The 23,760-nt window shown below is 40.1% G+C and overlaps 2 protein-coding genes across 2 annotated transcripts in view; one reads left to right on the forward strand and one right to left on the reverse strand.

Moving 5' to 3' along the window:
* Positions 1-1,289, reverse strand: part of pitpnc1b (phosphatidylinositol transfer protein cytoplasmic 1b) — a 30,698-nt gene extending 29,409 nt beyond the window's left edge. The window contains exon 1 of the mRNA XM_058056481.2: positions 977-1,289. Within this exon, the coding sequence (XP_057912464.2) occupies positions 977-1,024 (48 nt within the window). The 5' untranslated portion in view covers positions 1,025-1,289. The remainder of the gene's footprint in view (positions 1-976) is intronic.
* Positions 1,290-17,696: 16,407 nt separating this feature from the next.
* grin2db (glutamate receptor, ionotropic, N-methyl D-aspartate 2D, b) overlaps positions 17,697-23,760 on the forward strand; it is an 83,711-nt gene continuing 77,647 nt past the window's right edge. Inside the window, exon 1 of the mRNA XM_058057660.2 lies at positions 17,697-17,955. The gene's annotated coding sequence lies outside the window, so the exon portion shown is untranslated. The remainder of the gene's footprint in view (positions 17,956-23,760) is intronic.

Genomic DNA, 23,760 nt, shown 5'->3' on the forward strand with positions numbered 1-23,760 from the left:
GTCAATCCATCCATCAATCCATCCATCCATCCATCCATCCATCTATGCATCCATTCATCCATCCATCCATCCGTTCATCCATCCATCCATCCATCCATCCATCCATCTATCTATGCATCCATCCAACTATCTATGCATCCATCCATCCATGGCATCCATCCATCATCCATCCATCTATCTATGCATCCATCCATCCATGGCATCCATCTAGTCATCTATGCATCCATCCATCCATCCACCATCCATCCATCTAGCCATCCATCTATGCATCATCCATCCATCCATCTATACATCCATCCATCCATCCATCAAATTTTTCAAAAGTGCTATATTCTTTGTTTTTAGGTATTTTATATATTATTATATATTAAATTAAATAATATATAATAATATATTATATATTATTTTATATATTATTCATATTTACTTGTTTATTTGTTTTTTTATGTATTTGTATTATTTTTTGTATTTATTGTATTTTTTTGTATTTTTCTTTTTTTTTTCTTTTCTGTATTTTTTTTCTTACTACAAAATAATTGCTACAAAATAAACTGAATAAATTATTTTGTTTGGTCCAAATAAAATAACTGGCATCCATGATGGTCTTGGTCTTGGTCTTGGTCTTCACACACACATACAGGTTTTGTATATCTTATATATGCCTTATTTGGTCTACTATATTTGGTACTAGCAGTGTAAAGCTGACCATAGGGGTGTTATTTCATGTCTAGAGGGCTCTATTAAAGTGAAAGTAAAAGCGTATTTTGAAGGTTCGAAGCAGGTATCCTATGTCTTATAGGTCTTATTATGTTATGATGCTCATTGTATTGTATAACAGGAGCGTAAAGGTGATTATAGGGTTGTTATTTCATGTCTAGAGGGCTCTAGCAGTGTTTTGAAGTGTCATTAGAAGGAGTTAAAGAGGTTTTGTATACTAAGTAGAATAACAAAACTAGGAAGTAGGTATGGGTCTTACCTCGTCCACGGTGAGTGGCATGCATATTCGGTATTCTTTCATCAACATGTTGTCGCTGGCGAGCACGCAGACACACACACAGACACACACAGACACACACAGACACACACAGACTCAGGCAGCCGCGAGGTCGTGTTGCTTTGCGGCTTTTTTTCCTCCTTGCTGATGTCAGCACGTCTTCCCGGCGTCTTCTTTGACTTTCTTGCTCGCTGGCAAAGTCAGCTGAGCGAGCGTGGCAGCGTTGCGCTACTCTGCTTTGTTGGAGTCCTGCTTGGACTTTCCATGCTGCCGTGTTTACCTGTCTCCTCCCTCCCCAACCTTTGTCAGTTGTACACGCATTCCTTTGCCTGCCCACTCCTTATCCCCCCCCCCCACCCCCCCCCCCACCCCCCCCCCACCAGACACGCTCCACCCACTCCGCTCACCTGTAGCCCCTCCCTTCGCTGCCTGGGTCTCCTCTCCTTTGTTTGTCTCGCTAACCGAGCCTTCAGGCCGTTGGTGGCGTCCCGGACTTGGGCGTTACTTTGCAGTGCTCTTTTACTGCAAGGCCCGGAATGTTATGGAATGTCTCCACCGGCAGGGGGCGCCACCTCAGCTGCACTTTCACTTTCAAAGGGAAAACATGAACTTACAGTCAATGTGGTTTTTTTAAATGCTAAAAATATGTTCCTGTTACGACACGTTCACAGCATAGATGGGAGAGCAGAACACCTGATGGAGGTGCTTTACTGGTGGAATCATGACATCCATGCATTAGCGGCCTCTTTGGACCAGTTGACAAGATTGTGGTATAATTATGACAAAAAGTTGACAAATTATGAAATAGCAAAGATATAATTATGAGATAAGTCAAAATTCCACAAAAATGTCGATACAGGAAAATCATAATTATGACAAAAAGTTGACAAATTATGAAATAGGAAAGATATAATTATGAGATAAGTCAAAATTCCCCAAAAATGTTGATACAGGAAAATCATAATTATGACAAAAAGTTGCAATGATGAGATAAAAACTTGAAGTTAGGAGATAACACTCATAATAATCAGGAAAAACTCATAAGTATGATGGAGGAAAGTAGGAAGTTGCAATTATGAGAAAAAGGGCCTAAATTAGTACATGAAAAGTCATAATTATGAGACAAAAAGTAAAAATTTCAGGATAAAATGTCCTAATTATTGATATAAAGTCATAATTAAGAAAATAAAAAAGTCATAACTATGAGGTAAAAAGTCATAATTATGACAAAAAATGGGTATGTATGAGTATGGGGGGTATGTACGCAAGTATGACGTACCCAATTAATTACCCAATATAGTAGGTATAATAAGACAAAATAAGACATATAAGATGTTTTACACCTTCTAAATACACCTTTAACATTATTAGAGCCCTCTAGACATAAAATAACACCCCTATAGTCACTTTTACACTCCTATTACCCAATATAGTAGACCAAATAATGCATATAAGATATAGAAAACCTATTTATCACCTTCTAAACTCACTTTTTAACATTAGAAGAGCCCTCTAGACATATAATAACACCCCTATAGTCACTTTTACACTCCTATTACCCAATATAGTAGACATAATAATGCATATAAGATATAGAAAACCTATTTATCACCTTCTAAACTCACTTTTTAACATTAGAAGAGCCCTCTAGACATATAATAACACCCCTATAGTCACTTTTATACTCCTATTACCCAGTATAGTAGACCGAATAATGCATATAAGATATAGAAAACCTGTTTACCACCTTCTAAATTCACCTTTTAACATTATAAGAGCCCTCTAGACATAAAATAACACCCCTATAGTCACTTTTACACTCCTATTACCCAATATAGTAGACCAAATAATGCATATAAGATGTAGAAAACCTGGCTACCACCATCTAAATTCACTTTTTAACATTATAAGAGCCCTCTAGACATATAATAACACCCCTATAGTCACTTTTACACTCCTGTTAACCAATATAGTAGGTACAATAAGAGAAAATAAGACATATAGGGGATAGAAAACATGTTTTTCACATTCCAAATACACCTTTAACATTATGAGAGCCCTCTAGACATGAAATAACACCCCTATAGTCACCTTTACACTCCTATTACCCAATATAGTAGACCAAATAATGCATATAAGATATAGAAAACCTGGTTACCACCATCTAAATTCACTTTTTAACATTATAAGAGCCCTCTAGACATGAAATAACACCCCTATAGTCACCTTTACACTCCTATTACCCAATATAGTAGACCAATAGGCTACTAAATTATTATTTATTATTTATAATTATGACAAAATGTGCAATTATTAGATGAAAAGTCAACATTATGAGATAAAAAGTTGAAGTCTGGTACGGGGTGGACGTCGTCCTCCCGCCCCCAGTGTGAGTAGACCTTAGAGATCACAAAAGGGAGGTCCGGGTGACCCACTGGGATCAAACAGTGCCAAAGCCATGAGAAGTTCCATGAAGCACATTGAGCACCAGGAAGCCGTACATTGTACTACCTCCTGACCTTCAACCGTACTTCATCCGATCCCTGTTTACGTACTCTGTGGGATCCAAGATGTCCTCGGGGGCCCAGGCTTTGAGGGAATGTGTCAAACATACTTAGTAGTTCCCTCCGTCAAAACCACAAGACTTGCTGGAGCGAGTCGGCGCTCTGACGGCCCAAAACCGACAGCTGGTTCTGGATTCTTAGTCACCGCTGGGATTCTTTGCCAACAAGATGGAGATGAAGTTGAGTGAAGAGTAAGCCTATCACACTGAGGTCGCACACTCGGCACAATTTACAGGATGACTGCTGACGATTCAACAGTTGATGGAGGCATGGATTGCTCGCCATTGATTTTTTAATTGTGCTTTGTGCCGGGAGGAATGACGCTAACCACGGTGACCAACGGCCCGCCTCTCGGATGAGCGATCCTGCAATCATGGAGCTGATCAAGCCATCGGTTAATGGATGCTCCGCATTTCACCTCCGCTTGAAGCAATTCATGCTGGTAACTTTGGTGTCAAAGCCCCGCTTTCAGCTGGTCAAGACCGCTATGGAGGTACGGCGATGTGTCCGTCACCGGTTCTTGGTTCCTGTCCTTCATTCCAAACACAGTTTCCATGAAAGGAATCTGCTTATAGTGACTTTTTTTCCCTGGCCTTTTTTTTTTTGGTTGGAGGCAAATTGGTGAAGATGTCTCTGTGTCTACACTGCCCGTGGGGAGAGGCGGGGTTAAACACACACGGGCAGGAAGGAGGGAGGGAGGGAGGGAGAGCCTGGAAGGAAAAACACAAGTGACAGGATCTTCAGGAAAGAGAGAGCTGCTTACCTGGATCATTCTTTTTCACCTTTTCCTTCACCTTTTGAGGATGTCCTCCTTTTATGGCATTATAAGAGCCCTCTAGACATAATATAGCACCCCTATAATCACCTTTACACTCCTGTTCACTAATATAGTAGTGATAACAACAGAAAATGAGACATACAATGGATAGAAAACAAGTTTTTCACCTTCTAAATACACCTTTAACATTATTAGAGCCCTCTAGACATGAAATAGCACCCCTATAATCACTTTTACACTCCTGTTAACTAATATAGTAGTTATAATAAGAGAAACTAAGACATATAAGGGATAGAAAACATGTTTTTTTTACCTTGTAAATACACCTTTAACATTATTAGAGCCCTCTAGACATAAAATAACACCCCTATAGTCACCTTTATACTCCTATTCCCCAATATAGTAGACCAAATACTGCATATAAGATATAGAAAATCTGTTTACCACCTTCTAAATTCACCTTTTAACATTATAAGAGCCCTCTAGACATAAAATAGCACCCCTATAATCACATTTACACTCCTGTTTACCAATATAGTAGGTATAATAACAAGAAATAAGACATACAAGGGATAGAAAACATGTTTTCCCCTTCTAAATACACCTTTAACATTATTAGAGCCCTCTTGACATGAAATAACACCCCTATAATCACCTTTACACTCCTGTTCACTAATATAGTAGTGATAATAACAAAAAATGAGACATATAATGGATAGAAAACAAGTTTTTCACCTTCTAAATACACCTTTAACATTATTAGAGCCCTCTAGACATGAAATAGCACCCCTATAATCACTTTTACACTCCTGTTAACTAATATAGTAGTTATAATAAGAGAAACTAAGACATATAAGGGATAGAAAACATGTTTTTTTTTACCTTGTAAATACACCTTTAACATTATTAGAGCCCTCTAGACATAAAATAACACCCCTATAGTCACCTTTACACTCCTATTCCCCAATATAGTAGACCAAATACTGCATATAAGATATAGAAAATCTGTTTACCACCTTCTAAATTCACCTTTTAACATTATAAGAGCCCTCTAGACATAAAATAGCACCCCTATAATCACATTTACACTCCTGTTTACCAATATAGTAGGTATAATAACAAGAAATAAGACATACAAGGGATAGAAAACATGTTTTTCCCCTTCTAAATACACCTTTAACGTTATTAGAGCCCTCTTGACATAAAATAGCACCCCTATAATCACCTTTACACTCCTGTTCACTAATATAGTAGTGATAATAACAGAAAATGAGACATATAATGGATAGAAAACAAGTTTTTCACCTTCTAAATACACCTTTAACATTATTAGAGCCCTCTAGACATGAAATAGCACCCCTATAATCACTTTTACACTCCTGTTAACTAATATAGTAGTTATAATAAGAGAAACTAAGACATATAAGGGATAGAAAACATGTTTTTTTACCTTGTAAATACACCTTTAACATTATTAGAGCCCTCTAGACATAGAATAACACCCCTATAGTCACCTTTACACTCCTATTCCCCAATATAGTAGACCAAATACTGCATATAAGACATAGAAAACCTGGTTACCACCATCTAAATTCACTTTTCAACGTTATAAGAGCCCTCTAGACATAAAATAACACCCCTATAACACAAAACGCACTAAGAAAGTATTCCATCATGTCGCATGAAACCAAGTCATAACAAGTAAAACTAAACAAACAACGCAAAAATAATACAATTCTAAATTGTATTGCAATACTAATCTAAATAGGCTTTGTAACATTATTAGAGCCCCCTAGACATGAAATAACACCCCTATAGTCACCGTCACGCTCCTATTAAGCAATATAGTAGACATGTGTTAAATCAATAAAATAATATAAATAAATGAATTATTAAAGTATGAGTATCGCACATCACTAGAACAATGGCAATTGAAGAGAGAAGCTGAATCAAAGACTGACTTTTGTTGTAAATGTTGATGTAAAAAATCCCGGGGGGGGGGGGGGGGGGGGGGTTGTGTGTCAAATATTTTTTTATGGAATTTCTAATTTTGCCATTGGCTAGTGGCCCCTGAAGGCAACACCGCACGGCTTTGAATGAAGTGAATGTAAAACAGGCACCCGGTGCAGACTAATCCCTGGACTGGTTGCCAGTCAGTTTTAATTGGAAGTGACTGGGAAGCGCCCCCGCCCCCCCGCCCCCCCACGGGGTGACCACATTGAAGCCAGCTGCATGCGGCACGACACCGCTTGCCCCCCCAGCGGGGCCACCTTCTCCCCATAAACTGCTGAATCCATCCATTTCAGGCCAAGCCGTACCCTTCACCTTGGCTGCCGTGTGTCCGCCACCACTCGCCCGCCCCCCCGGGCCTAGCCGGGGCGGGCGGGCGGGGTCCATCTTTCACATGTCACACGGAACGCCGGGAAAACCTTTAACCTTGGCTTGTGTGCGTACCTGGAGATTGAAGCGCCGCTAATGCAAAGATGGCAGCCGGCCCACGAGTTAATGATCTGCTTTCACTTTACGACTGATCCGCACCCGACACGCCGCGTGCACACGCATGTACATTACGTGTGCATGCGGCAGGACGCATCCAGGCCGACAAAGAAGAGAAGCTCGGCCATTCATTTTTCATCGGGAGCGGATGTGAAAAGGTTGAGTTCCAGGAAGTCCCCCCCAATCTCATCAAGTGGACTTTGGAAGCAGATGCAAGGCGACAGCGCTTAGCAGAATAAAAGGCTCCAGTCAGAGCTCAGGCAGGAAGGAAGTCATTAAAGCGTCTATTAGGCACATTTGATTGGCACCATCCGTCTTGCTTAAAGCTCACCTTAGCAGAAGAATCACGGAATAATGCATGGCTGGCGGGCAGAAGCCACATTTGCTGGTTATAGAAATGTGAAGGTGACTATAGGGGTGTTGTTTCACGTCTAGAGGGCTCTAATATGTATTTAGAAAGTGATGAACAGGTTTTCTATGTCTCATTTTGTCTTATTTTGCCTACTCTATTGGCTAATACAAATGTGAAGGTGACTATAGGGGTGTTGTTTCATGTCTAGAGGGCTCTAATATGTATTTAGAAAGTGATAAACAGGTTTTCTATGTCTTATTTTGTCTTATTTTGCCTACTCTATTGGGTAATCGGAGTGTGAGGGTGACTATAGGGGTGTTATTTCACGTCTAGAGGGCTCTAATATGTATTTAGAAAGTGATAAACAGGTTTTCTATGTCTTATTTTGTCTTATTTTGCCTACTCTATTGGGTAATCAGAGTGTGAGGGTGACTATAGGGGTGTTATTTCACGTCTAGAGGGCTCTAATATGTATTTAGAAAGTGATAAACAGGTTTTCTATGTCTTATTTTGTCTTATTTTGCCTACTCTATTGGGTAATCAGAGTGTGAGGGTGACTATAGGGGTGTTATTTCACGTCTAAAGGGCTCTAATATGTATTTAGAAAGTGATGAACAGGTTTTCTATGTCTTATTTTGTCTTATTTTGCCTACTCTATTGGCTAATACAAATGTGAAGGTGACTATAGGGGTGTTATTTCATGTCTAAAGGGCTCTAATATGTATTTAGAAAGTGATAAACAGGTTTTCTATGTCTTATTTTGTCTTATTTTGCCTACTCTATTGGCTAATACAAATGTGAAGGTGACTATAGGGGTGTTATTTCATGTCAAGAGGGCTCTAATATGTATTTAGAAAGTGATGAACAGGTTTTCTATGTCTTATTTTGTCTTATTTTGCCTACTCTATTGGCTAATACAAATGTGAAGGTGACTATAGGGGTGTTGTTTCATGTCTAAAGGGCTCTAATATGTATTTAGAAAGTGATGAACAGGTTTTCTATGTCTTATTTTGTCTTATTTTGCCTACTCTATTGGCTAATACAAATGTGAAGGTGACTATAGGGGTGTTATTTCATGTCAAGAGGGCTCTAATAAGTATTTAGAAGGGAGTAAAGAGGTTGTCTATGTCTTATTTTGACTTATTTTGCCTACTTTATTTGGTAATAGAAGTGTGAAGGTGACTATAGGGGTGTTATTTCATGTCCCGAGGGCTCTAAAATGTATTTAGAAGGTGGTAAACAGGTTTTCTAGGTCTTATTTTTTTTAATTTGCCTACTTTATTGAGTAATAGAAGTGTGACGGTGACTATAGGGGTGTTATTTCATGTCTAGAGGGCTCTAATATGTATTTAGAAAGTGGTAAACAGGTATTCTATGTCTTATTTGGCCTACTCTATTGGGTAATAGGAGTGTGAAGGTGACTATAGGGGTGTTATCTCATGTCTAGAGGGCTCTAATATGTATTTAGAAGGTGGTAAACAGGTTTTCTATGTCTTATTTTGTCTTATTTTGCCTACTCTATTGGGTAACATGAGTGTAAAGGTTGTTATTTCATGTCTAGAGGGCTCTAATAATATCAAAAAACATTTCGAAGGTGGTAAACAGGTTTTCTTTGTCTTTGTTGGGTCATAAAAAAGTGTATTTAGATGTTGGTAAACAGGCTTTGTTTTGTCTTATTATATCTACTATATTGATTTATTGTCGCATAAAGGGGTATATAGCTGTAGGGGTGTTATTTCATGTCTAGTGGGCTCTAATCTTATTAAAAAACATATTTTGAAGGTGGTAAACAGGTTTTCTTGTCTCATTTTTCTGTTGTTATTTCGACTATATCCAGTAATAAAAGTGTAAAAGTGACTATAGGGGTGTTATTTTCTATCTATAGGGCTCTAAATAAGTTAAAAAGTGTATTTAGATGTTGGTAAACAGGTTTTGTTTTGTCTTATTATGTCTACTATATTGAGTTATTGGAGCATAAAGGTGACTTTAGGGTTGTTATTTCATGTCTAGTGGGCTCTAATAATATTAACATGTATTTAGAAGGTATTAAACAGTTTTTCGAGAGATAAAAAAAATGAAAATATTTTATTTATGAACCCTGAATCCCACTTCATGGGTCTGGAACCAGTGAACGAACATAAAGACGTGTATGTCAGCATCAGTCAGTGGGAAAGGGCTCCATGTCGCCCCCGTGGAGGATGGACTTTTCCACCGGTGCTAGCGTCTTCTTCACGGAGGATGCTAGCAGCATGACGACTTGAGCGGACAAGCTGGACGCCTCTGATCTGAGTTGTGGTCCAGTCATCAGCCAGTATTTGGGTCAGGCTGGAAAAGCGAGGGAGAGGACGTCAAAGAATGCGGACTGTGTCCTTTGAAAGAGCGAGCCGAGGCGGCTTTGTGTTTTATGTCGGGAGTAAAGAATGGAGGCTGTGCTTTTCAAAAGGCATGCTGGGTAAAATGCCAGATTAGTCTTAATCTGGTTGTAGTTGAGTATCAAGCTGTTGCTAAGGCATTTATTGGACCGGCTCCTTAATTGATAGCAGTTGCCACAGGGGGGGGCACTGTTTTTTTTTTTTTTTTAAAGAAGTGAATCCCCCTCCCTATGGCCCGGGATGAAACGGAGCGCTCGCTTATCCTTATCTAATCCCACTTTGGTGTTGTCAGAGTGTATCCCATTGGGAAGACAGCGTCAGGACCGTGAGATGCTACGCCGTCGCTAGCACCATCGCACGTTGCACATCACCCACTCAGGCTTTTACCCGGGAATCCAGTCCTTGGAGTCTCCCCTCCGTGAAATAAAAAAGAATAATTCATCCGCCTTGCATATTGATGAGCTTTGGCAATATGGGCGGAATGCCATACATTATCGTTAGGCGTGTTGCCGATGAATTATAGATGCTATTTGGAATTGTTCCGTGTTCTTAAATGTCGTCATTAATCCTAACAAGGTACATCACAGAGTTCATGCATGTGTTATTTATTTTGTCCCTGCTGAGTCGATTGGAATCCATATTGTGTACGCGGGCCACAAGTCCGGGATTCCGGGATTCCGGGATTCCGGGAGTCCGGGCCAGCGATAGAAAATGCTGTGAACCAAAAAGAAAATGGAATCATTTATTCCACCAATGGAATGAAAGGGATTTGGCGTGAAGGAAGAGGAATGGATTAAAGCACCAGCGGAGCGCTGTGGCCTGACTTCTTTTGCTGCTGCTGCGTTTACCCCCCCCCCCCCCCATCCCGACCCCCCCTTCTCTATTTCACTCTGGGATTGAAAGAAAATTCAATTGCCGCTCTTTCTCACTTTGCGCCCGGTGTGCGAGAGAGGGGGAGGGGGAAGGGGGGGTGGGGGCGAGGGAGCGCGAATGAGATCAACTCTGCAAGTGATTTGAAAGTAAATGCACTAATAAAGTGTTAGCCAGGGGAATTAGCCCACGCCACATGCGGCTCCTGGAAAGCTTTATCAAGGTCACAAATGCAAGCATCCTTTTTTACGTGCGTATAATGCCACCATGGATCAGCACCAGGGAAGGCCCATTGGGATTTTTGGAGGAAAACCAATATGTCCATATTGTCCAACTCACAATTTCCGATATCAGCCGATGCTAAAGGTAAGGGTAAGGGTAAGGGTAAAGTTAAGGTAAGGGTAAGGGTAAGGGTAGGGGTAGGGGTAGGGGTAGGGGTAAGGGTAAAGGTAAGGGTAAAGTTAAGGTAAGGGTAAGGGTAAGGGTAAGGGTAAGGATAAGGGTAAGGGTAAGGGTAAGGGTAAGGGTAAGGGTAAGGGTAAGGGTAAGGGTAAGGGTAAGGGTAAGGGTAAAGGTAAGGGTAAAGTTAAGGTAAGGGTAAGGGTAAGGGTAAGGGTAAAAGTAAGGGTAAGGGTAAGGGTAAGGGTAAGGGTAAGGATAAGGATAAGGATAAGGGTAAAAGTAAAGTTAAGGTAAGGGTAAGGGTAAGGGTAAGGGTAAGGGTAAGGGTAAGGGTAAGGGTAAGGGTAAGGGTAAAAGTAAAGTTAAGGTAAGGGTAAAGGTAAAGGTAAAGGTAAGGGTAAAGGTAAGGGTAAGGGTAAGGGTAAGGGTAAGGGTAAGGGTAAATGTTAAGGTAAGGGTAAAGTTAAGGTAAAGTTAAGGTAAAGTTAAGGTAAAGGTAAGGGTAAGTAAGGGTAAGGGTAAAGGTAAGGGTAAAGGTAAGGGTAAAGATAAGGGTAAAGGTAAGGGTAAGGGTAAGGGTAAGGGTAAGGGTAAGGGTAAGGGTAAGGGTAAGGGTAAGGGTAAGGGTAAGGGTAAGGGTAAGGGTAAGGGTAAGGGTAAGGGTAAGGGTAAGGGTAAAGGTAAGGGTAAAGTTAAGGTAAGGGTAAGGGTAAGGGTAAGGGTAAAAGTAAGGGTAAGGGTAAGGGTAAAAGTAAGGTTAAGGGTAAAGGTAAGGGTAAAGGTAAGGGTAAAGGTAAGGGTAAAGGTAAGGGTAAAGGAAAGTGTAAGGGTAAATGTTAAGGTAAGGGTAAGTGTAAAAGTAAGGTTAAGGGTAAAGGTAAGGGTAATGGTAAGGGTAAAGATAAGGGTAAAGGTAAAGGTAAGGGTAAGGGTAAATGTTAAGGTAAGGGTAAAGGTAAAGGTAAAGATAAATGTAAAGGTAATGGTAAGGGTAAAGGTAAGGTAAGGGTAAAGGTAAATGTTAAGGTAAGGGTAAAGGTAAAGGTAAAGATAAATGTAAAGGTAAAGGTAAAGGTAAAGGTAAGGGTAAAGGTAAGGGTAAAGGTAAAGGTAAAGGTAAACGTAAAGGTAATGGTAAGGGTAAAGGTAAGGGTAAGGGTAAGGGTAAAGGTAAGGGTAAGGGTAAGGGTAAAGGTAAAGGTAAAGGTAAAGGTAAAGGTAAAGGTAAAGGTAAGGGTAAAGGTAAGGGTAAAGGTAAAGGTAAAGGTAAAGGTAAAGGTAAAGGTAAAGGTAAGGGTAAAGGTAAGGGTAAAGGTAAAGGTAAAGGTAAACGTAAAGGTAATGGTAAGGGTAAGGGTAAGGGTAAGGGTAAGGGTAAGGGTAAGGGTAAAGGTAAGGGTAAGGGTAAGGGTAAGGGTAAAGGTAAAGGCCATTTTTCACCAGTTTTATTCATCTTGATGTAGATTTTGATCTTCTTCAAAGTGGATATTGTAAAGGCGGCCACCACGTGCACGCCACCACGTGCATGGTGCATGTGTGTTATTGTGTACGTGTGTCATTGTGTATGTGTGTTATTGTGTTATTGTGTTATTGTGCTCGCCATGGCGAGCCAGCCAGCCAGGCAGGGAGAGAGAGAGAGAGAGAGAGAAAGAAAGAGCGTCAGGCAGGGAGAGAGAGAGAGAGAGAGAGAGAGAGAGAGAGAGAGAGAGAGAGAGAGAGAGAGAGAGAGAGAGAGAGAGAGAGAGAGAGAGAGAGAGAGAGAGAGAGAGAGAGAGAGAGAGCGAGCGTTAGGTTGTTTGCTGCGAGCTAAACAGATGAGTAAATAGAGATAGCCAGTCGAGTCACATGAGATTAGCCCAAACAGCAACAGGCTAAGTCACACAAACACGCAGACGCAAAAGTGGGCGGAACTGGCGAGCGCCACAGAGGCCAAGCATCCGGCGCCTTTTATTAACCATAACACAAAAACGGCGCCGGGGAGCGGATTGCTCTGAAAGGCGACGCCAAACAGTGACGACGCATCCCATCACATGCTTCATGAAGCCTAATGTCGCCATTCCAATATCTCCAGAAGCTCCAGGCGACAGAGAGGGAGGGGGGGGGGGGGCAACAAGAGGGACAACAAGAGGGAAAGTGAAAAGTTGGAGCAACTGAACGCGTTTGATGGCGAACGCATCGCTGCAGAAGATCTGGAAGCCACCGGTCTTTCCACGCCATCTGGAGGTCCAATCAGCTTGATGAGCCCACGTTCTCACCCTGATTGCCATATGGGCTAAAGTGCTAGAGTGCTAAAGCGCCTCAACAGCAGACTCCACCTCCACCAGCGCCATTTATATTCTTAATTGTGTGTCCTCTCCTCTTTCCATTACAAAAACAGCCATGACTCACTCCTTTTAACCAATCAATTCATCAATCGGGGGGGGGGGGTGGCCCAGACCCCCACTTGACCCCCCCCAGGCTTCATTGAGGGCATTAACTGAGTAGTTGGAAATGTGTTGGACAATGGCCCTGCTGTTCAAGCATGACAGAGCCCTGATGTGTGGCTGTAGGCGACACAAGTAGAGAATATCATTTTATATCACCCGCTATAGTCACCTTTACACTCCTTTTACACAATATAGTAGACATCATAAGACAAAACCAGATTTACAAAACCTGTTTACCACCTTCTAAATACACATTTTAACATGATTAGAGCCATCTGGACACGAAATAACAACCCTATAGTCACCTTTACACTCCTTTTACACAATATAGTAGACATCATAAGACAAAACCAGATTTACAAAACCTGTTTACCACCTTCTAAATACACATTTTAACATGATTAGAGCCATCTGGACACGAAATAACAACCCTATAGTCACTTTTACACTCCTGTTACATAATATAGTAGACATCATAAAAGAAAATCAGATTTAGAAACCCTGTTTACACCTTCTAAATAGACATTTTAACACTATTAGAGCTCTCTAGACATGAAATAACACCCCTATAGTCACCTTTACACTCCTATTACCCAATATAGTAGACATCATAAGAAAAAATCAGATTTAGAAAACCTGTTTACCACCTTCTAAATACACATTTTAACATGATTAGAGCCCTCTAGACATGAAATAACAACCCTATAGTCACCTTTACACTCTTTTACATAATATAGTAGACATCATAAAAGAAAGTCTGATTTAGAAAACCTGTTTGCCACCTTCTAAATGCGCTTTTTAACATCATTAGAACCCTCTAGACATAGAATAACACCCCTATAGTCACCTTTACACTCCTTTTACACAATATAGTAGACATCATAAGACAAAACCCGATTTACAAAACCTGTTTACCACCTTTTAAATACACATTTTAACATGATTAGAGCCATCTGGACACGAAATAACAACCCTATAGTCACCTTTACACTCCTGTTACATAATATAGTAGACATCATAAAAGAAAATCAGATTTAGAAACCCTGTTTACCACCTTCTAAATACACATTTTAACACTATTAGAGCTCTCTAGACATGAAATAACAACCCTATAGTCACCTTTACACTCCTAGTATCCAATATCATAGACATCATAAGAGAAAATGAGATTTAGAAACCCTGTTTACACCTTCTAAATAGACATTTTAACACTATTAGAGCTCTCTAGACATGAAATAACAACCCTATAGTCACCTTTACACTCCTAGTATCCAATATCATAGACATCATAAGAGAAAATGAGATTTAGAAAACCCGTTTACACCTTCTAAATAGACATTTTAACATAATTAGAGCCCTCTAGACATGAAATAACACCCCTATAGTCACCTTTACACTCCTATTACCCAATATAGTAGACATCATAAGAGAAAATCAGATTTAGAAAACCTGTTTACTGTAAGAGAAGACAAAAAAGTAGCAAAATGAGAATAATAAAGTCATATAAGTCCTAATAATAATATCATAAGTACAGAAGTATTAGTATTTGTTCCATGGAAGACATTGCGTGTCTTTCCTTGCAAGCACGTCTGAAAGTAACCATGATGCCCCCGGTAGACGCGTCAGTGGATGACATCATCCTCCACCTAAAAAAGCCAACAACAACAAGGTTTGATTCCGAGGCGTCAACGGTGAGTCAGTGCAAAGCGAGGTCGTTTTACATTCGCCATTTCCCAGACATTTTCTCATCGCCGTGGGACGCCGCGTCCTTGTCGTGAGTCAACGTACAAACCCAGTGGTCGCAACACGAGGGGCGTGTTTGCGGCACGACTCCGTTTGCTGCCTTGCAGCCTTTGTGGCTGCGGGAGGGGTCACAAACGCTCACGTATAGCGGCTAGCGCCTGGTTGCTTCTGACAGGAAATGACCATCTGGGATCTGGACGTGGACGTAACGCCCAATCAGTACTGATGGAAGTCCAAGCGTATTGATGCTTGTTTAATTAGATGGAACTGAGGTGCGTGTCCATCATTAGCCCAGACCTCCAGGGGTCACATGATTCTATCGAGGATTCTGTCGATGGCCTCCTTCTGTCTGTCTGTCTGTCTGTTGCTCTGAGGAACTTAGTGGACTTTGATGAGGTCACTCATTGGTGTCATGTGATCAGCCAGAGACAAAGTGACAATCACCAGTCTAGTGACACAGTACTACATTTTTTTAGGGCGAGAAGGGTGAGAAAGGGTGAGAAGGGTTAGAAACGGCGAGAAAGGGTTAGAAAGGGTGAGAAGAGCGAGAAAGGGTGAGAAAGGGTTAGAAAGGGTGAGAAGGGTGACAAAGGGTGAGAAAGGGTGAGAAGGGTGAGAAAGGGCGAGAAAGGGTTAGAAAGGGTGAGAAGGGTGAGAAAGGGCGAGAAAGGGTTAGAAAGGGTGAGAAGGGTTAGAAAGGGCGAGAAAGAGTTAGAAAGCATGAGAAGGGTGAGAAAGGGCGAGAAAGGGTTAGAAAGGGCGAGAAAGGGTGAGAAGGGTTAGAAAGGGTGAGAAGGATGAGAAAGGGTGAGAAGGGTGAGAAAGGGTGAGAAAGGGCGAGAAGGGTTTGAAAGGGCGAGAAAGGGTTAGAAAGGGTGAGAAGGGTGAGAAAGGGCGAGAAAGGGTTAGAAAGGGCGAGAAAGGGTGAGAAGGATGAGAAAGGGTGAGAAAGGGCGAGAAAGGGTGAGAAGGGTTCGAAAGGGTGAGAAAGGGTTAGAAGGGTGAGAAAGGGTGAGAAGGGTGAGCAGGGTTAGAAAGGGTGAGAAGGGTGTGAAAGGGCGAGAAAGGGCAAGAAAGGGTGAGAAGGGATAGAAAGGGTGAGAAGGGTTAGAAAGGGCGAGAAAGGGTTAGAAAGGGTGAGAAGGGATAGAAAGGGTGAGAAGGGTTAGAAAGGGCGAGAAAGGGTTAGAAAGGGTGAGAAGGGTGAGAAAGGGTTAAAAAGGGTGAGAAAGGTGTGAAAGGGTGAGAAAGGGCAAGAAAGGGTAAGAAAGGGTGAGAAGGGTTAGAAAGGGTGAGAAGGGTGTGAAAGGGTGAGAAAGGGCAAGAAAGGGTTAGAAAGGGCGAGAAAGGGTTAGAAAGGGCGAGAAAGGGTGAGAAGGGTTAGAAGGGGTGAGAAGGGTGTGAAAGGGCGAGAAAGGGCAAGAAAGGGTTAGAAAGGGCGAGAAAGGGTGAGAAGGGTTAGAAAGGGCGAGAAAGGGGCAAAAAAGGGTGAGAAGGGTTAGAAAGGGTGAGAAGGATGAGAAGGGTGAGAAAGGGTGAGAAGGGTTAGAAAGGGTGAGAAAGGGCAAGAAAGGGTTAGAAAGGGCGAGAAAGGGTGAGAAGGGTTAGAAAGGGTGAGAAGGGTTAGAAAGGGTGAGAAGGGTTAGAAAGGGCGAGAAAGGTTAGAAAGGGCGAGAAGGGTGAGAAAGGGTTAGAAGGGTGAATAAGGGTGAGAAAGGGTGAGAAAGGGTGAGAAAAGGTTAGAAAGGGTGAGAAGGGTAAGAAAGGGCGAGAAAGGGGCGAGAAAGGGTGAGAAGGGTTAGAAAGGGTGAGAAAGGGTGAGAAGGGTGAGAAGGATGAGAAGGGGTGAGAAGGGTGAGAAAGGGTGAGAAGGGTGAACAAGGGTGAGAAGGGTGAACAAGGGTGAGAAAGGGTGAGAAAGGGTGAGAAAAGGTTAGAAAGGGTGAGAAGGGTAAGAAAGGGCGAGAAAGGGCGAGAAAGGGTGAGAAGGGTTAGAAAGGGTGAGAAGGATGAGAAGGGTGAGAAGGATGAGAAAGGGTGAGAAGGATGAGAAAGGGTGAGAAAGGGTGAGAAGGATGAGAAAGGGTGAGGGTGATGCTGTAGGTTGCCGATGATGATGACGACGAGGCTGAAGAGCGACACGGGAAGGTAAAGACGTGAAGGAAAAGTTGTTCCTGATTCCTGAGCAGTTTCCCGCCGCTGTGACGTCTCCGTGTTGCTTGGGAAGCAGAAAGAGAACATGGGGGGGGGGGGGGCGGGAGAAGGATGGATGGATGATGGAAGGAGGGGGGGGGGGGTCCATGTAGAAGAGCCTAGCCGAGGAGGACAATGGGGGGGGGGGGGGGTTGAGTGGTTCTAGTAAATATTTATATTGCATTATGATACGAGCAAGCGAGTGAAAGAGCGGGAGAGGGGTGGGGGGTGGAGGGAGGGGGGGGTAGGGAGGGGGTGGGGGGGGCGTATCGAGCCTCCATCCCTTTATTCATTTTATTCCGCTCCGCTAAGTTTAGCATTCAACACGTGTCGCCTGGGATGGAGGGAGGGAGGGAGGGGGATACAGGAGAGAGAGAGAGAGGTTGATGGTTGCTAGGTGACGGGGGGGCGCATATACTGAATTTTAACCAAAGAACAGCCAAAGAGGGTGTGTGTGTGTGTGTGTGTGTGTGTGACAGAGAGAGAGAGAGAGAGAGAGAAGGAGAGGAAGAAAGAGAGAGAGAGAGAGAGAGAGAGAGAGAGGGAGAGGGAGGGAGGAAGAGCTGGCCGGATGCATGTAGAACATACATGTATGTTTAGGGAGATATTTTCCCGGCGTGTGTGTGAGAGTGCGTGCGTGTGCGAGTGTGTGTAACACACACACACACATGCGCGCGCGCGCAAAACGGATACCGTCAAACGGGAAGGATGTGAAAAAGGATGGAGGGACGCAGGGAAAGAGGGGGGACAGGCTGGTGAAAAACAGTAAGTGCTTTTCATTGGAATTGTCTTTGCATCACACACACACACACGTTCACACACACACACACATTAACACACACACACACACGTACACACACACACATGTTGGATGAACTGCGGTTGGAAGCCGAAGAGGAGGTGGACAGCCGTCACGCAGCCGGGGGTGGTGAGGTGCAAGCGGCTGGCGCACCGGAGCTGTGACCCTTCTGTCATTGGTGCAAACTCACCGTGTTGCACACACACACTCACACACATGCACACACACACACACACACACACACACACACCGGCACTCTGTTGAGTCATGACAACAACGGTGAGGAATTTTGTCTGTTGTGTTGGGAAGTCTTAAAAGAACCATGCTGGTGCTGATGCTGGTGCTGATGCTGATGCTGATGCTGATGCTGATGCTGATGCTGATGCTGATGCTGATGCTGATGCTGATGCTGGTGCTGATGCTGATGCTGCAGCCGCGCCGCTGCAGATGCACGATCATATCTGTTGATGCTCATTTGCGTTGCCGCTCTCTGCATGCATGCGTGTGTGTGTGTGTGTGTGTGTGTGTGTGTGTGTGTGTGTGTGAGTGTGTGTGGAAAAAGCCGCAAGATTTCACCCCCCCCACCCCCCCCCCCGATGATATTGGCGGGATGTTTGTGTGTGTGATGTGAGGGATGCTCTCGCTGTTGCCACCGAGGAATCTTGCCTCACTCACAGATGCAGCAGTGTGTGTGTGTGTGTGTGTGTGTGTGTGTGTGTGTGTGTGTGTGTGTGTGGTGATTTCATGTAAATGTATTACACACACACACACACAACTTTGTGACATTCTTGCAGGACTTGACTTGAGGTGAAGCAGCCCTTAGTATTAGTATTAGCATGACCACCATCATCTCCATGCTGTTGACCACAAGGAAAAAGGGTGTGTGTGTGTGTGTGTGTGTGTGTGTGTGTGTGTGTGTGTGTGTGTGTGTGTGTGTGATTGTGAGAGCAAATACACTCCCAGTGATTGCATTCACCCACAATAAATGGATGGGAGCTGATATCCATTTCAATCAGCTTCCATGCACCACAGGTGACTTGCTCATCAACGTGCACGCAGGCGCACTGCTGCAGTGCACCGGACGCAAAGTCGCCTCCAGACCTGCTATGGATGAATACAGTACACGGTACACAGTACACAGTACGCAGTACACAAGATACATTGTGGTGTAAAACACACTGGCAGGCAATTAGATTAGAAAGCAAGAGGAGAAAACACAATGTTGTAATGCAACATGTGAAACTAAACACCGCTAAACAAAATATTGAAATACTAAAGTATTGTAAAATGAAATGTAAAACAAAATGTTGTAAAATGAAACACTGTAATAAAAAATTATAAAACAAAACATTGTAAAACAAAATGTTGAAATATTAAATATTGAAATACTAAAGTATTGTAAAATGAAATGTAAAACAAAATGTTGTAAAATGAAACACTGTAATAAAAAATTATAAAACAAAACATTGTAAAACAAAATGTTGAAATATTAAATATTAAAATACTGGATATTGTAAAATGAAATGTTGTAACGTGAAACACTGTAATAAAAAACTTTATGAAACAAAATGTTGTAATGCAACATGTGACACTAAACATTGCAAAAAGAAATTTGAAATACTAAATATTGTAAAATGAAATGTTGTAAAACGAAATGTTGTAACGTGAAACATTCATTCATTTTCAACCGCTTCTGTAACAAAAAAACTTTATAAAACACAACGTTGTAATGCAACATGTGAAACTAAACCCTGCAAAACGAAATATAGAAAATCTAAATATTGTAAAATGAAATGTAAAACAAAATGTTGTAACATAAAACAAAACATTGTAAAACAAAATGTTGAAATATTAAACCTTGAAATACGAAATATTGTAAAATGAAATGTTGTAAAACAAAATGTTGTAACGTGAAACACTGTGACAAAAAACTTTATAAAACAAAATGTTGTAATGCAACATGTGACACAAAACATTGCAAAAAGAAATTTGAAATACTAAATATTGTCAAATTAAATGTTGTAAAACGAAATGTTGTAACATGAAACATTCATTCATTCATTCATTTTCTACCGCTTCTGTAATTTAAAAAAAAAATTGTTTTTTTTTGTAATGCAACATGTGAAACTAAACACTGCAAAACGAAACATAGAAAGTCTAAATATTGTAAAATGAAATGTAAAACAAAATGTTGTAACATGAAATACTGTAATAAAAAAATAAAACAAAACATTGTAAAACAAAATGTTGAAATACTAAATATTGTAAAATGAAATGTAAAACAAAATGTTATAACATGAAACACTGTATTAAAAAAATAAAACAAAACATTGTAAAACAAAATGTTGAAATACTAAATATTGTAAAATGAAATGTAAAACTAAATGTTGTAACATGAAACACTGTAATAAAAAATATAAAACAAAACATTGTAAAACTCAATGTTGAAATATTAAATATTGAAATACTAAATATTGTAAAATGAAATGTTGTAAAACGAAATGTTGTAACGTGAAACACTGTGATTAAAAAACTTCATAAAACAAAACGTTGTAATGCAACATGTGACACAAAACATTGCAATATTGAAATACTAAATATTGTCAAATTAAATGTTGTAAAACGAAATGTTGTAACGTGAAACATTCATTCATTCATTCATTTTCAACCGCTTCTGTGATAAAAAAAAACTTATATAAACTTATATAAACTTGTATAAAACACAACGTTGTAATGCAACATGTGAAACTAAACACTGCAAAACGAAATATTGAAAGTCAAAATATTGTAAATTGAAATGTAAAACAAAATGTTGTAATGTGAAACACTGTCATAGAAAAATAAAACAAAACATTGTAAAACAAAATGTTGAAATATTAAATATTGAAATACTAAATATTGTAAAATGAAATGTTGTAAAACGAAATGTTGTAACAGGAAACACTGTAATAAAAAACTTTATAAAACAAAACGTTGTAATGCAACATGTGACACTAAACATTGCAAAAAGAAATTTGAAATACTAAATATTGTAAAATGAAATGTTGTAAAATGAAATGTTTCGTTTTGTTTTTTGTAAAAAATAAATGTGTAAAATAGCTTTCAATCATGTCAAATATTGCTTGTAAAAAAAGCTGTTTATGTGTGTAAAATGAGAACTTATTTATGTTTTTATGTTTTTTTTAATTATTTATGTCAAGGATTTTTTACTCATTCATACGTGTTTGCCGCATCATGGACACCCCCCCCCCCCACATTGATTCATTGACTTTGTGCAGGGAACCTTCAAGCCCTTCCTGTGATCAATTTCCATGTCTTCCGCCCCTCCCCCATTGGTTGTATATTTGATGTAACATTACAGCCCCCCCTCCCCTCCCCACGCAAAAAAAAAAAAAAAAACACTAGTGAAGTCATGAAGGTACAGATGATTAGCATAGAACATCAATTAGCTCGTAAGGACATCAGAGGTCCAGCCCCCCCCCCCAGCCCCCCACCTTCAATCTCCGTTGATGAAGCAGTTACATATTCACTTTGTTGTGTTTGACAGCCGTATGCGCCCGTTATCAGGCCATTACGGGCGGCTGGATCGCCTCCGTTGGATCGCCTCCGACCGGGCAAATGCCACAGATGGTACATGCCATTCATCATTAATATTATCATTATTATTATTATTATTATTATATTCTTTTGGGATTTTGTTCCCCAATCCAACAATTTGCTTTACACAACTCGGAAAATATGATGATATATTACATAGGTACACCATATAGTAAATAAAGAAACTATAGAAAATAAACACTTTGGTAAATCATTAGAAAAAAATGTTTTTTTAAATAAAACTAAAGATGGAAATTTTTTTTTTGGGGCGGGGGTATATTTTACCCCCAAAATGGCAAAAATTACAATAAAATTAGACCAAAAAAAATTGGTTTCACATGATTATTTTTGGGGAAAAGTATGAAGTCTGCAATTTTCTTCAGAATTTTTATATAAAAAGTCAAATAATGGCAGAAATTTTGAGAAAAATATGTACATACCTTATGTACCTACACTGTATGACTATATATATATATAATATACTGTATATGTACAGATTAAATACAGTATATACTGTATTTATATTTGTATATTTGTCGACATTATAGTCAACATCTTATGCCGTTTTAAAATGAAACTTTTGAATCTGAAGGGACAAAAACACTCAAAAGCTTCATTCAAACACAACCTAGCTTGAGAGCTATCAGCGTGGAAAAGGTCATAAAGCAATTTCTCAAGATTTAGGACCCCAGCCAAACACAGCGAGAGCCATTATCCACAAATGGCCAAAACATGGAACTGTGGTGAACCTTCCCAGGAAGTGTAGATTAATGACATAGTTAAACGGAACGCTGTAGAACAAAATGTCGTAACATAAAATTTTGTTACATGACCTGTTGTAACACGAAATGTCGTAACATCAAACTGTAATTATTACTGTTTTTATATGTAGACATGTAAACGGAACGCTGTAAAACAAAATGTCGTAACATAAAATTTTGTAACATGAACTGTTGTAACACAAAATGCCGTAACATGAAACTGTTATTACTGTTAGTACATGTAGACATGTAAACGGAACGCTGTAGAAAAAAAATGACGTAACATTCAATTTTGTAACACAAACTGTTGTAACACAAAATGCCGTAACATGAAATTGTTATTATTACTGTTAGTACGTGTAGACGTGTAAACGGAACGCTGTGGAACAAAATGTCGTAACATAAAATTTTGTAACATGAACTGTTGTAACACAAAATGTCGTAACATGAAACTGTTATTATTACTGTTAGTACGTGTAGACGTGTAAACGGAACGCTGTAGAAAAAAAATGTCGTAACATTACATTTTGTAACACAAACTGTTGTAACACAAAATGTCGTAACATGAAACTGTTATTATTACTGTTAGTACGTGTAGACGTGTAAACGGAACGCTGTAGAAAAAAAAATTCGTAACATTACATTTTGTAACACAAACTGTTGTAACACAAAATGTCGTAACATGAAATTGTTATTATTACTGTTAGTACGTGTAGACGTGTAAACGGAACGCTGTAGAACAAAATGTTGTAACATTAAATTTTGTAACATGAAATGTCGTAACATGAAATTGTTATTATTACTGTTAGTACATGTAGACGTGTAAACGGAACGCTGTAGAACAAAATGTCGTAACATTAAATTTTGTAACATGAAATGTCGTAACATGAAACTGTTATTATTACTGTTAGTACATGTAGACGTGTAAACAGAACGCTGTGGAACAAAATGTCGTAACATAAAATTTTGTAACATGAACTGTTGTAACACAAAATGTCGTAACATGAAACTGTTATTATTACTGTTAGTACGTGTAGACGTGTAAACGGAACGCTGTGGAACAAAATGTCGTAACATGAACTGTTGTAACACGAACTGTTGTAACACGAACTGTTGTAACACGAAATGTCGTAACACGAAATGTCGTAACATGAAACTGTTATTATTACTGACATCAGAACAATGAAGTTTTACATAGAATGTAAATGGCATAGTTAAAGGAAAAGTAAGAAATTGAGGACAAGGCAATGTGACCTTTCGGGGACACGAAGGTGACGATTTTTATTTTTATTTTTATTTTTATTTTTGCTATCATGTTCACATCTTCTGTGTTTTTTCTCACCAGCATCTCCAGACCTGCATCATGAAGACACTCCATTCCACTCCACTACCACCAGCATCAGCACCACTACC

Source organism: Doryrhamphus excisus, linkage group LG19 (assembly GCF_037039965.1).
Source record: "Doryrhamphus excisus strain RoL-2023G ecotype Guam linkage group LG19, RoL_Dexc_Guam_v1.1, whole genome shotgun sequence".
NCBI lineage: Eukaryota > Metazoa > Chordata > Actinopteri > Syngnathiformes > Syngnathidae > Doryrhamphus > Doryrhamphus excisus.